This window comes from Aphis gossypii, chromosome 1, assembly GCF_020184175.1.
Source record: "Aphis gossypii isolate Hap1 chromosome 1, ASM2018417v2, whole genome shotgun sequence".
NCBI classification, from domain to species: Eukaryota; Metazoa; Arthropoda; class Insecta; order Hemiptera; family Aphididae; genus Aphis; species Aphis gossypii.
In genome coordinates this window covers 9140220-9156188 of record NC_065530.1, presented here as the reverse complement: position 1 = coordinate 9156188, position 15969 = coordinate 9140220, and the positions used below count along the sequence as shown (strand labels likewise).

Sequence of the window (15969 nt, the reverse complement as noted above, 5' to 3'; positions counted from 1 at the left end):
TTAGCGATTCTTTCGATGTCTAGGTGGACCTAATAACCCTCGAGCATGCGTCTAATTGGTTAACTTTTTTTTTGTCAACTTTTTGATTGAGTTCGCTTCCGCGTCACGTGGTTTTTAAAAGCGTCGTTTAAAGTCTGCATGTTGCTGTGTCCACTTGTTATCAGCGTCTTATTAATTATATATTGTGATGGCGGTATAATAGTTATACTAATGAGTCGACTGGTGCACGTCATTCGGCGTTTACTGGCAGCGTTTACAGGGAGAATTGCAAGTAGGCTACTCACGTGCATTATACATAATAAGCTTATAAATTATAATTAATCGATATAAATATATAATATATTTATATAATATGATGTACGTATAAGTGAGTATAAGTGATAATATTATGTACTACGATTTGAACTCGTTTTTATTTCATAATTCATATTTTATTTTATGTTATTCTTAGCGCCAGTATTTCTATATCTGATTTATACAATTGTCTGTATGTTACATAATAATTAATAACAATATGATAAACATTATAATAATATTTATTACATCAGCACGTATAATATTAAAATTTAAAATTGTGGGAAAGTGTTTAAAACGATACATACATACGAGTACATATCGTATTGTAGGTTTTAGTATAGAAATAGGTTGAGTTACCTGGAATATCAGTAATTATTTAGTGTATAATGCGTAAATCAAAAATCGTGCAAAAATATAAGGTAAAATTTTAGTTATAATACCTATGATTTAATTATATTATACCTATTATACCTAATTTTTACTTTTTAATAACTATATTGGCTTACAATAAATTTACGTGATGACGAAGTTCAAATTATCATTTTTTTAAGTTTCAAGTTTTAAGTTATTAATGTTTTTAGAATAACAATAAAACTGTAAAAAATAATAATTCAATAAAATCATTATTTTACTTTTAACTTATTATCTGGTTTCATTAAAATGTCAACTTCAAACATTTTGCTTATTCTACATTTTTATATGAAGAAAAATGTATGAAGAATTGAGTTTACTGTTATTTAGTTTATGGCTAACAAATTAAAAATTATAATAGGTAACATTTTTAAATACAAATAATTTGCAAACCGTTGAGATTTTTAAAAATGTTAGCAACATTTGAATTTATTTCAGTAAAAAAAAATGAAGAATATTGTACTACTACAATAATAGTTTCCAAGATGTTTGACTTATCTTTTCTCGAATGTTTTAAATATTACTTAGAACGTTTTAGTTTTGCAGTTTGTGGTACAACTTGATATAATATTCAACAATAAATTAATCTTAAATTTGAAGATCAGAGTAGGTATTTTTTTGTTAAAAACTATAATGATACAATAATATATATACCTACTTCTTAATGTGTAAAATCAATACATTTTTCACTTAACTCATAGTATAATATACTTATGAACCTATTAATTTGTTCGTATTTATTAAATTTATGGCTTAAAAATAATATTATTTTTATTATTTTAAGTCGCATAAAAAACTTGGTCGATTTCGTTATGTCTAAACTAGTTTAAAGTGCGTATTAGATATATTTTAATTAAATACTCTGTACCTCCGTTAACATTTGTGCTTAAACCTTCATTTTTTCATTTTTAAATATCAATCGTGGTATATAGACCGTTAAAATACAATATTCGTATCCGTTTTAAGCTACTTTCAGATAAATGTCAAAATTAAAATTTGAAAGTAGGACTAAAAATACGACTATCGTGATGTTCTTACTTAATATAATAATTTACAATATTATTATTAACGTAACTATATCATTATTAAATATTATATATTGTAGTTTATAGATTTATGCAGGCATGGCACTGTACACGTATTACAGTATTGCACTATTATAATGTATTATATTATGGGATGTATGGTTTACGATATTTGATATAGGGCCCAGAAATTGAAGCACTTCTAAATTGTATGATCTAAATACTTGAAAACACGCATAAAAGTTTTAAATTAAAAAAAAAAATTATTATGATTTTTAAATTAATAATTACAATTTTTTAGTACATTCGTATTTTTATTTCAGTGAAACTGCATTAAAACAAACTAGTTTTAGCCGATAAAACAAATTAAAAAATGCGTTTAAAGTATTTGTTGTAATAAGTGTAGACTGTAGATACAACTAATTTAAGTTTAATGCTTTTCAGATAATATTCATATCTGAAAAATTAGACGAGCTGTATTTTTTCATTTTATATACGTAAAAAAATGTACCCTAATACTTCAACAAATGACTGAAATAAAAAAAATATATATAAAATAGAAATTATTAGTACGTTATTGAAACATATTTTATGCTAGAAAAGCATAGTCTATGATGTTCCAAAAAAAAAAAGTCATTAACATCCGTGACCTATTTATAACGTTTTACCTATATTGTATAAATGTATATACAATATACATAATATAGGAAGTTCATAGCAGCACAATACTTAGTAAAAGTCAGCAAATTTAGAAAATTCAAAATTAATTACGAAAGACGTCTAAACCGCAGTCGAAACAGCTCTATTCGTGAATATTACACTGACGGTGTATAATAGGTATATACAACCATCTTTACGCATTAAACTTCTTTCTTTGACAATAAAAATGCAATTTGCGTAAAATAATTTCAAAACAACTTTCTACAATATATAGTATGGTGACTTTTAGATAACTCAGAAGTACTTATACGTATAATGTTATGATATTTCAAACGCAACCAATTTGTCGCGGAGTCATTTAAAATTTCTAAAACGAACATTTAAAAACCAATGCACTCGGCCGATCGCATCTTCCTCTCGGCACGCAAAACTGGAACGCGTCGCGTACCTATTCATTTTATATATAATTATATAGTAATATCATCTGTGCGTATACGGACATCATTAATCGGAGTACATTTGGCTGCATTTGTTGTATAATACGATTAAAAGATTAATATATACAACACACAATATTACAATATTATAATATTATTGAGGTTCAGTATGGTCTATAATGCCATGAGATGGTACAAGCGTATATTTTATTAATGACACGATTCACGTTTATTTTATCGTTAAAATATTTCCTATACGCATCTCATTTGCAAGAATAGCATAATATAGGTAGATTCTCGCGATTGGATTTCACTTAGACAACGCGTTCGGGAATGGCGTTTTAACTTTAAATTTAAATATAATCGTCTTAAAAATATTTTATCGCTACGTTGTTGTTGTACTACATATTATGGTGCTCAATCCATATAACATACGATTATTATTATTGTATTATTGAATTGATGCACAAGTTAACATAACATACACCACCCATGTGTCTGCATTATAATATTATGAGTATTCGACTTTAAGAGGAAGGCACGTTTGGTTTAATAATAATTTCTTTTTGACGCCGACGCGTTTATTTAAATATTTTTATTATCATTTTGAATAGCCGTTGGATTCAAGTGTACCTTGCACATTCTAGTACAGAGACGCCGAGTATGTATCGATTATATTAAAATATTTTTGCTCAAAGACGTCCGAGTGCTTTTATTTAGTTGTATACATTGTTCTTATATATGCTACAATCCAAACAAAATAATAATATCTTTATTCAAACAGTAATACTTGAGATATCGTGTAGAATGTATACATTCTTATATAGTTATACAGTAATAAATAGTTTTCGAAGTTAACACAAATATGTTAAGATACTTATCTATATTAAATTGCCGCTAAAAGAATTGAATTTATAGACCTCAAATAACTTAAATGGTCGGAAATTAAATTAATGTACGTAGTTATCGAATATTTGAACATCGTGATTCGTGCAAAATGCAAATTACTCACAAAATGTTCATTAAACAATTCACATTGATTTCCCTGTGTAAATATAGAATGTCGTTAATTGAAATTTAAAATGTATACAACTATAGTTCGATAAACACGATTTAAACATTTATGTATGAGAACGTACTATGTCATTTTGTCGTGATAAATTCACTTTTTTTTTTACTTAAAAAAATGATTTCAGATAAAGCTACTGCATGTAAACGTATACATTTAGTATAATTACTGTTTCATGTTGTGCCGTCGATATAATTTTACAACACGTTTTACGGCGGCAAACGCGTATTATACTACAGTATAACACGAACCTATACTTACTCCGATTAATTGTTTTGACTGCTGTGCAATGCTATTTCTTCGTATATAATTTTCGTAGGTATTCAGCCGTTACAAATGTTATCGTCAGAACCGTACGAGTATATCATATCATTATATATGCATGGGTATTGGGTATAATATAATATAATAATATATAATATAGTATTAAATAATATACTATATATACATCATCATATAATCTTAAACATAATACCAAGTGTATTTAATGGACAATATTATATTGTTTATTTTTCTAATTGCAATTTTGTTTCGAAATTTATTATACCTACATAATATAGCGCCCACAAAAATGTTAGCGCAGTTGCGCGTACTGGTGACGATAACTGAATATAAAATAGATATATCTGTCATACCTATACTCAGCTGTGTTACATGCAGTGATATCTTAATTAAAATAGCAATATACGTGGTCAGTCGGAACTCATGTTGCGCGTCCTTACCATCGGCATACACGACAGCTCGTGCGTGTTTTCGTACCGAAAATGTTTACGGGTGGCGGAGGTGTTCCCATCGCGATAACCCCGCGGATCCGACTCAACAACTCGGGTCATGTACGAGGGCTCGGGCGCTTCTTTGTAGGTCATGTGTTATACACTGCATATGCGATCGGGTCAAATGTCGATCAGTATAAAAATGTTTGGGAAAAAAAAATATTATTATAATGTCGCGCGGGCCCCTATCATTGAGTGTGCCACATTAGGGACCATCGCCCGAGGTGAAAACGTATTATTATACACTTATAAATGTAGGTATGTAGCTATAATATTATAATTTAATATGCCAAATTATTATTCAAATATTACGTTTCGGCGACACGCGATACTCGAACCGCACGACTACGCGACCGCGCCGCAACACATCGACGCCTGTCCGGGGACTTCAACGCCCGGAGGGGAATTTGACGCCAGCCGACATAGTCCGCGACGCAACTGGACTACCTCCTAATCTTAATATTATGGTAGTTGCAGTGAGTTATAAATGGCCACTGTGGAATTGTAACAATTTGTGTCTATTATATTATTCTATTTTACGAGTCTCGGACACGTATAAAGTTATAAATTACATTTTATATTAGATATTGTAATACCATATTATGATACACATAAGTATATAGGTAGAGTCATATAATAATATTACGAATACTTGACCTAACTTAATGATTTCTAACAAAGTGTCCATGTAGTATAAACATTTTGCCAAAATGTTTTAACTTTCAATACATACATTTTTTTTTCAATTATAAAGTAATAAACCAATGTATTACAAGTTATGTTAAAACATTTAAAACTGCCTTATATTTACCTATAGATAAATATATTAATTCATATTTGCATTCCATAGGCAATATACTGCAGTTCTTTATGTTATGTTGTTCAATCATTTTAATGTGATACATCAGTGGTCTCCAACCTACGGCCCGCCAAGCTAATTAATGTTTTTAAATATAAAACAAATTTTGAATTATAAAATGAAAAATATATATAAATAAACATACATTTTTTAAATAAATCTTATCTATTCTTATTTATTTCTCAATTTCATAACCTATCTATTCCTAGATAGACAACAATTTTTTTTTTTTTAGACAATTTTTTCTAAAACTGTTGGCCCGGGATGCCAAAGCGTATATCAAATTTGGCCCACCGTAAAAAAAGGTTGAAGACCCCTGTGACATATTATATAGCACATTGAATCATATTACAAATCATGTCACCGCTTTTTATACTATCTCAAAATATTGGCATTGTGATCATATAATATGATATTTTATATATAATAATATACCTATAATATGTGTATATTCAATTATCTTTTATAATTATAAATATGACAAAAATTCCATTTAATATTTGCACATGGATTGCTTAATTTAACGAGAAAATATCAATATCCTATTATTGTATTCAATTTATTATCTTATATTTTAAGTTCACATAATATATTTTTTTTCAGCATAGTTCCATTTTTAGTTTAATTACGACTAACCGTAATCTAACTGATCAATACATAATTGTTTGTTGCAATATATACATATTATGATTAAATCATCTCACGGTCTTGTCCATTGTTATTTTTACCAAATATGTTATAATATGATGCTTATATTCATAATTGTGTATATTGTACTCTGGACGTCTCATTCAGGATAACTAGGGTCGAAGTTTTCGTAGATACTTCGCGCTTACAATACAATACAATATTTCAATATCTAGGTAGTCAATCACTAGCTGTTATTGAATATTCACTACACTCACGTTTATATGAACATCGGTTCCCATCGCTGTAACCTGCCGTAGGTGTACCTATATAATATAAATATTGTGAATTTATAAACTATTAATTGTACACACTATGTAAGTTGTATGTGGTTAACCCAATACCGTCGCCTCCAGAGACGACGACTATGACCGCGGATACTGCTCGGCAGCTAAACGGCTATATAATAGGTAACAAGGTCACACCGTTAATCGGGCGCGAGCTCAAAAATCTACATTGCAAGTGTGTATACATATTATACTGGTGAGTTTAGTACCTACAATATTATAAATGTATAATATATTTATTTATAATATTATACAACAACGTGTCGCCTATAAGTACAAATATATGTATACACTTCCTCAGGTCACCTCGAGTGCAACAAATGATACATGCGTATATTATGTTATATAAATGTTATTGGTGGGTCACGTTTCGAATAGATTTGACAAATGATTACTGCAGGTAAGTCAGTGTCGTCTTAAACCACGATCACTACACGCAATTCATGTATTTATTGTTATTGTGTACAGAGTGTTAGAATGAGTTAGTATGAGTTTATTTTCTTCTGATTATACTAATTCTAACTATACTTGATATTCAAAGGCTTCTCAAAGCGTTAAACTTCTCCAACTATGTTTATTAAATATTATTTTTATAGTAATTCCAATTTTTTTAGAATACGTACACGAATTTGATTTACCTATAATACACCTATTTAATTAAGAAATTATTTTAGTTTTAGTCGAATAAACCAAAAAATACTGTACGAACGATGTAAATAATTAGTATTAGTTGACGTTGTATTTAAGTGGTTAGATGAAAAGTAACACCCTGTAAAATAATAATACATTTAATATATATCTATAATACAACTGCAACGGCGATTTATTTTGATTCTCATACTCTCATTGCATATGCATATCGTTGATATGATTATAATATTATACTATGTTTGCACCAGATTATTATTATTATACTGGTCTTTGGGCGGTGGTCGTTGTTTAAACGCTTTAATGACGTACTCACGAAGTGCAAACGCTCGTTTAGAGCCATCCGTCGGAAACCTTACCCAGTCGGCAGTCATAGCATAGTATAAAATATATACATCGTAAAGATTATATGCTGTAGCGCGCCACTAAGTATAATATATTGTCTCACATATTTTTATAAACTACACGAATTCGACCACCAGGAAACTTCATAATATATTACCATTATAACTGTATACGTAGCAATAATAATAATACTACGCATAACTAACCAATATATTGCATTTAACAACCTGTAATAATAATACGTGTTAACTATGATGTCAATTTTTACTCACGTTTTATTGACACTACGATGTAATATATAAATTATAAATAGACAATATTACTACTGCTATTAGGTGGTACTACTTACTGTTGGAGCTATTACTTTTTATTTCTTTTTATCTTTGAAACGTTGGGCTCAAGGGAGAAATGTCTTTGCTCTGCTTTCCTACCAGGCCATCATAATTTCTTAAGTAAATCATAAAGTAAAATGAATAATACTATGATTTATGTCAAAACTTCTATAAAAATTAAAAACAATATTACTCGTATAATATAATAAAATCGTACGAACTGATTTAATTAGTAAAAATAATAACATTATACGTCCGTGTATTGCATCTAGAAGCTGCTTAATCACGCACTTTCAAACCGGCATTACAGCTCAATAGTTACTGCTTTACAATATATTTTAAATGTTTAATTATTATGTATCACGTTGATCGATTAAAATTTACAAATCGGACTAATTTATATTTTAATTTTATGGAATCATTTTAAAATTTTATTGTTTTGATAAACATTATATTATTTTTGCTCGTTAATTGGCCCAAACGTTAACATCAATATATAAACACTTTACAATGACCAAACTGTTGTGTATCCCGACGAGAAAAGGTTTTTAATGAGTAACTATTTTAATGACAATTTGTATGAAAACAAAAAATGTTAAAAGTAACTGGTAAGGAAAATTAAAAATAATAACAATAATCAATATACTATAAATTTGACATAGTTTATGGATTTTTTGAATTTGTAACCGTTTGTGTTATTATGACATTTTAGTCCATTGTATAAAAATACTTTGAATATGACTGTATCTGGGTGTATACATTTTTTTTTTTTTTTTAATAAAAGCTCTCGTAATTGGTGCATGTATAAATAACTATTTAATAAAGATTAAAGAATTATCTATGTCATTACGCACTTATAAACTATACACGATAAAGATTAACTAGTTATAAGGTATTCCTAAATAATATTAGTTATTGATAATATAATGATATGTTTGTTTAAAAAGAATAAAAATCAAAATTTAGAAAGTATTACGAGCTACAGAAATGAGTCCCATCCTCCTCCTCAAAAAAGACATAATTAAAGAAAGTTAAATATTAAGGCGTGGGAAAACATGCCGTAAATTGGTACTAAATTTTACTGAGCATTATCTGACCTGTTATAAGATGTTTTCATTCGATTGAATATTAAATTTCTATGTTTGGTTTTACTGTATAGGCCATAAGACATTTTATTTTAAACAATTATTTTTCACTATACTGCCATACTAACATAACATACATAATATTTTTACACCGTTGCAGTATTATTCATTATTTTAATATTTTATTGACAATTCGTATTCAATAAATTCAGAATATTGCTATGTACATGTCTTGTGGATAGGAGATTTTCTGAAATGTATCAAACGATTTTTTGTGATAATGATGATGATGTTATTAATTTGTATGATGACATAAAATGATACATATATATATTATTTTAAACATATAAATGATAATATACATTAAAATTATTATTATTTATTTTTTAATTGAATAAATATGTTCAAGGCCCCAAGTGACTTTTACAAATGAGTGAAAGTTCAACAGAATTACTGCTTTTAATTTTTGATGATTTATAAAAAAAAATTAGACAAAAAATGTCTTTATTCAATCGATAATATTATACTAAGTTAACACTTATGCCACATAAACGGCGCGTTTAACAAGCAACTTAACATTCACACGCTTACCGGCTGTAATAATGTATTCGTAAATGACGTCTACTGCATATTTTGATTTATGCCACTAGATGGGAGCACAAGTATAACATTTTAAAGTTAGATTCTTCTTAATAGGTTTGTATCTTTATAACAAAGTTTATATTATTACTGTCAGTATTGTTTACGAAAAAGGAAGTATCCTTAAAATATTAATTTTAATTTTATTGATAAATATTTTTTTATTTAATGATAGCCCAAGTGTACGTTTCGGGTAATATTTTATCAGTGTAATAACTATAATAATATATCGTTATAATTTTATAGCTTATACTTATATTTATTTAAATTTTTTGTGAAATGGGATTTGTGTGGGTTATACCTATAGAAGAATTAAAAAATTCATTATTCGGTCAGTCAACCTATACGATATATTAATAGAAAACGTGTTCAAAACTACTAAAACCGATGTAATATATTGTGTTACAATCGGAGAGATTTGATCATGATAAATCTATAAAAGAATACAATATATATATATTGTTTTTAAAGTTTAACATTATAAATATTTATAAACAGCTGCCGTAAATTATTCGAAAGCCACGTGTGCGGTTTATAAGACAAACTTTCCCTGTTTTATGATTATTATTATTGGATATATATTCATATATATATATAGGATATACGCGTATAAATATTTTCATGTTCACTTAACATTTGAATGTGACCCAATTCAAATACTTGTTCCGTGAAACTACTCGGAAACATGACTACACGGATTCCGATATCTATAAATATAATAATTATTTAGGTCCACAAACATTTTGAGAAACGAGTGGTTCGGACTGAATGTATCAATATAATGCGTAATACGTACAACGATGTTATAGTGCAGGTGAAAAGTGTACGCTTTGTATGCGTCGAGTAGGGATCCTGTAGCTATGTAGATACTTGATGGCCTAAATTTAGAAAACCGTTCTAACGATTCGTTTTAAAATGCAGTTAATCGTATTGTGATGATTTGTGTCTGACATTAAGAAAAAAAATCGCACTTTATTATTCGTATATATATATATTATGACTACGTGCTTTTGAATCACGCAGGTGAAAGATATAATATAATATCAACACTCCCTTACAAAGTATACTTTATTGCCTTCGGGTTATCAATGCTAACGATGATTGCAGTATTTAGTCTGCAAACGCCGCCGTTCTTGTTGTAATGATTTCGAATCTACACAATAATAAAATAGCATGATGATCGCATAGCTCACTCTGTAGTGTCGTTCGTCGGTGCGTAAACACTGATCGTGTCACGCATTTCTCTATTCCAGATTGTAGACAGCTCATCAGACGTATAGTAAATAGTATACTAGTTTGTTATTTAATTTAAATCATTTATAGGTACCCGAAAACCAACGATAAAAACAGGATCGCCATACGTCATAACTGTTGCAGCTACACCTAAACGAGCGGTTGTCGCGCCTACCTATACCATTGTAATATTTTTTAAGTCGAAAGATAATACTATATTTTATATTATTTGTTTGGCAACCACCCGGGGTCCGACTCCAGTAATATAGGTATAGGCGGTAGTTACCATGATAACACAACGGGCGAAACGTCGCGCCGTATACGCCACGTCGTGTTAGAAACGTGCCGCAGATGAATAATGTGTTTCCATTCAGTCGCTGTAATTGGTTTATCGTGTCATCGTTATTGCAAACCTCACGTACGCATTTTATTTTTTTTAATGTATGTGTGATGAATGAATCGCAAACAAAGTGTGTATGTCTGACAAAGTTAATATTGGAAAATATACTGATGTGTGTGTGTGTGTATATATCTACATATATAATATATATGTGGTGTGTGCGTGTTTTGTGTGTGTGTGTGTAATATATATATAATAATGCTTATTCGTTTGTGTATTAAATGGAATATAATATCCGAACGTGTGTAGTGTATATTATATTGAACAGCAAGAGAATCGGAGAATCTAGCTAATGTAGATATACCTACCTGTTTGACAGGGCGATGTGGTTTTTCCGCTATAAGACAGAGTGAAAGTTTTTCTGGTTTATATTCCAAAACAATAGGTAGATGGTACCATTATTATACACAAGCGGGCGTACGGGTAGGCAATTTCGGTGCCGTGTCTCAAATGGACGATAGTAATGGCACATCGCAGTTATTTATTGCGATTTGAAACGATTTGAAATAGTCAGTTCAAACATTATCTGGTCACCATTTTATTGTCAGAGAACGGAAGCAATGGTAAAAAATATACTAAACACTCAAATATAACTTTCGTATTGACATTTTCTTTGGCAATAACTAAATTCGTTTATTTATTAAATAAAAAATACAAATCTTTTACAAAACGGGTAAAAATAAATAAATATTATTATCTTACGTCCGATACGACTAAGTACAATGAGCGGATAAGCTAATCGAGTCGGTTATAAGTTGTCAGCTAGTGTGTGTGTTGTCTGTAGTAATGGTCGTTATTTTGATCGTCGTCATGACAGTATATCATGACGATGGTCAAAGAGTCAGTGAAGTCAACAAGTGGGCTATAAAGTCAGTCATGTCCTACAAGTAATATTATAACTGTTGATATATTATTATTATGTCTTTGGCACATATCTATTTGTCATTATAAAATTATGCTATATAATATATGCGTTATGGTTATTTTTGAAAATAAATTATGGTAAACATATTATTATACGTTCAGTCAACGTGTCAGTCGTGTGGATGACACCATGTCCGTTTCGAGTTTGTCGGGTAATGTCAACCTACCAAGTATAGTGTTAAATAAATTATTATAAAAATTAAAAATAAATAATTAACGATTCGGGAATATGACGAGAGGATGATGATATTATATAAAAGTCGCGTCGGTAATAAGTTTATGTCAGTCACGTGGTCCCTATCGTAATAGTCGTCGTAAATAAACACGAGTAGTCGAATCATCGATAGTTTGGATAAAAAATGTCGTCAGTCGATGGCTCGTCGTGTGAGTTACGGGTTGTGCCGCGTCGGAGTCGATGATAATTTAAAATAAATAATTTGTGAGTTTTTTTTGTTTTTTTTTTTGCTGATGTTGTTTTGCCATCTTTGAACTGCGGCGGGCAAGACCATGCACAAATATTATATATATACAAATAGTCAGGCTTGCCTTTCACGTCTGAAAACAAAAAAAAAAAGTTCACATTAATAAAAGCGTCGCTATTAGATCCCGAAAACGTTGGAGTAACGGGGTGGTGTACCGTAAAAAAAAATCAAAACGAGTTCTTAATGTTGGTCAGCCGAGTAGACGGTGACTTTATCATTATACATAATATTATTATCATCGTATCGTTATAATACTATCGTCGTCGTCGTTAAAACCAGTTCAACGATCATTAGACACATAGGTACACACACACACAATATAATAATATAATAATATATAAAACTACATTTGATACTGCCTCGCGTTATATAGCGTCGAGGTGAGAATCCGCTCGAATTTCTTGGCCTCCGGAAATCCAAATAAATGCCGAAGACCCGAAAACCAGTTTACTACAGCTTTCACTCGGCCGGAAAAATGATCATCTATATCGATTCGAAATCTCTCAAACGGGTCTGAGCGTGTGCCACGTGTGATGCGATCACAAAATAAGGAATATAATATAAATAAACGAATCATGGTACACCCGGTCCCCCTTGAACTTGCCCGACTTTCACCTTGTCCGTTGACCGTTTCTCCCGAGGAGGTCCCCCGCGTAGTCCAAAAGCGGTTCGATTACACACGCCTACAACGCATTAAACATTATCAAAACGCATATATTGTTATTATACTACGCGTATTATGTTTTAACCGTCGTCGTCGCGTACATTATATCCCGGGGCCGGCGATGAAACGCTATTATTTATTATATATTTTATAAGGCGATCTAACTACCGGGTGAATGTAAAACGACCGGCGGCGGCGAGTTCGATTAAAACCAACTCCGCCGTCGCCTCCGCCGTCATTAACCTAGAAAAACGAGTGCGACGTATTCACATGTCCATCCAGGTTTACGGTCGGATGACCACAGATTTATACAAAATAACAGCACCGTATTTGTGTGATATCATCCTTGACCGCCGTAGGTGCATCGCATACAATTTATTATAGTATAATATGGGCGCGTGTATGTGTTTTATGACGATGATAATAGGTAGTAAAAATATTATAATTTCTAGAAACGTTTTCCGACTTACCGTAGTCTCTATCTGGCAACTGGTTTTTGTCCACCGTAGGCCAAGGTTTGGCCAACGTTGTTGGAGTACGATCCGTGGGCATCGTGTCCTCCTCCATAGCTGTCCCATCCGGAGCTGGATGCGCTGTAACCGCTTGGGGCGCTGCTACCGTAGCTGCTGTGTCCGGCGTGTGTCTCGATCTACGATCACCAGATAAAAAAAAAATATTTTTAATTGATACTATTTTTAGATTGCACAGATCAGGGTTAAGAGGGAATGTGGTTGGTTGATAATCACGAAAATTATATGCCCTGAGACTTTTGTATATAATTTAGAGTTCACGATCTCTTGAGTTCCGTTGGTAAAAATTATACCTCGAGAGTTTTGAACGTATTTTTGTGGTATTAATATTATGTGATATGTGTATTTGGATCATAATTTGTTTAGCTCTCATAATATTAGAAATAAATAAATAACACGGAACTTACCACTTCATGGTGAGGTACGTGGTGTTGAGCGGCCAACAATTTTCTGATACCAATGAATCCGGAAACGAGCAGAGAGATCACGCTGGCTAACAGAGCCTTCTTGGCGATCAAAGCGATGACGACGTAGGCGATAACAACAAAGGCGGATAATTTGACTTTGAGAGCGATCAAGAGTGGGATAAGATGTTTCAAGAACTTCTTCTTCTTGAGCATACCACGACCTGTATTGAAACCGTTTCGTTTTAGTACATAATAATTGAACACGTGTGTGATAATTAGTTCACTATTCGATTTGTATAATTCATACACACTAGATAGTAATTTATTGTAGTGAAAATTATCAATAAAATAAGTGACAGAAAGTATACTATAAATAACTAGTCGAAAACGATTGACAAAAAGTAAATACTATTCGAACTTAAGAAGTTTAGTTTCGGTATTTAAATTTTGTTATTAAAAAAAACATATTAAAATAAATTATAGTCGATAATAGAATAAATAAGTGTTGATAAGTGTTTAAGAATATTAAATATTTAATATAAATCTAAATAATAAAACAATGAGTGAGCTAACCTCCTAGGTATACGAATATATTTTAAATTGTTTGTCTACATTTAAACTAATTGTTTGGTAGAAAATATATTACACACTACACTATGTCAGTGTCTAAGTGTTACCATTTTAAGTTAATTAAGAGTTTAAAACGTTTAGTTATTTCGTCGTAATAAATAACTACCAGCTATCGTATCTAACTAAAATAATATTATTAATGATATATATATCGTTTACCTTCTTCGATGTAGTTTGAGATTTTGTTTTTGAATTGAGTTGGGATTTGGTCAGCGACGCTGCGGGCGGTTTCGGATACTTCGGTGACGATTGGCGACAAGTTCCAGTGGAGGGTCCTTTCTTGGAAGAAACGCATTACCTTGTGCATGGTGAAGTCTTCGAGTGCGGTTTCACGGTCATTGGCGTCCTTTGCGTTTTCAACGTTGTTAACATCTTCGGAAGTCTCGGAAAGGGACCTACCTTTCTTCTCGGTCTTGACGAGCGACAAACCTCCTAACAGATCAACTTTGTCTTGGTCGAAGAAAGCCCGAGCGGACCGGTAGAATTGCATTTGTGCGCACGCAAACGAGTCTTGGTTGCCGGCGCAGCCATCGTCCTGTTTTGCCGCCGCTGCGGGTATCGGGTCGGCCGAGGCCAAGCACACGCATGCCGATAACACTACTAATCCGAACTTAAACGCGAAACTCATGGTGATGATGGTTGATTTTTCGATTTTTCGCTTACGGAGAATTATTCTGTTGGACGTGACTAGCAGGTGGCTGACGACTGCTGGTGCTGGTCACTGTTTGTTGTTGTTGTTCCTTTGAACTGTACGACTGTAATGATAGAACTGTGGGGCGGCCGGCGTATTTATTGTGGAGGCTGCCTGCCGGTTTTCGCTTTTTACCTTACCTGCTGCACACGGCAGCGCGGCGCGCATCGTAACTATTGCCGCCCGCCCTCCGCCGCCGCCGCCGCCGCTGCGGACCGGACACGACAACATCCGTCCGGACAGCCCACTCTGTAGCTATAGGTACTCCCCGCCCGCTCTCGACCATTTTACCCGACTTTCTTGCGGCGCCTTTCTTTGGCCGTGAACATCGCGCGTACTTGCGCCGCGGACACTGTCGTTATCGTTAACCGTCCACGAAATCGTTAACCATAATATTATAATCCGGTCGCGACGACTTTGATTATTTTACGGTGCTGGCAGTAGCCAAACCGAA

At 31.8% G+C, this 15969-nt stretch overlaps 1 protein-coding gene across 1 annotated transcript; it reads right to left on the bottom strand.

The window, feature by feature from the left end:
• Nucleotides 1-11777: 11777 nt before the first annotated feature.
• Osi6 (Osiris 6) lies at nt 11778-15606 on the bottom strand. Its single transcript, XM_027986556.2, has 4 exons — nt 14984-15606; nt 14195-14415; nt 13728-13906; nt 11778-12666 (listed from the first exon to the last, which is right to left on the bottom strand). The coding sequence occupies exons 1-3, from the start codon at nt 15450-15452 to the stop codon at nt 13736-13738; spliced, it is 861 nt and encodes a 286-aa protein (XP_027842357.1). The 5' UTR covers nt 15453-15606; the 3' UTR covers nt 11778-12666; nt 13728-13735.
• Nucleotides 15607-15969: the final 363 nt, after the last annotated feature.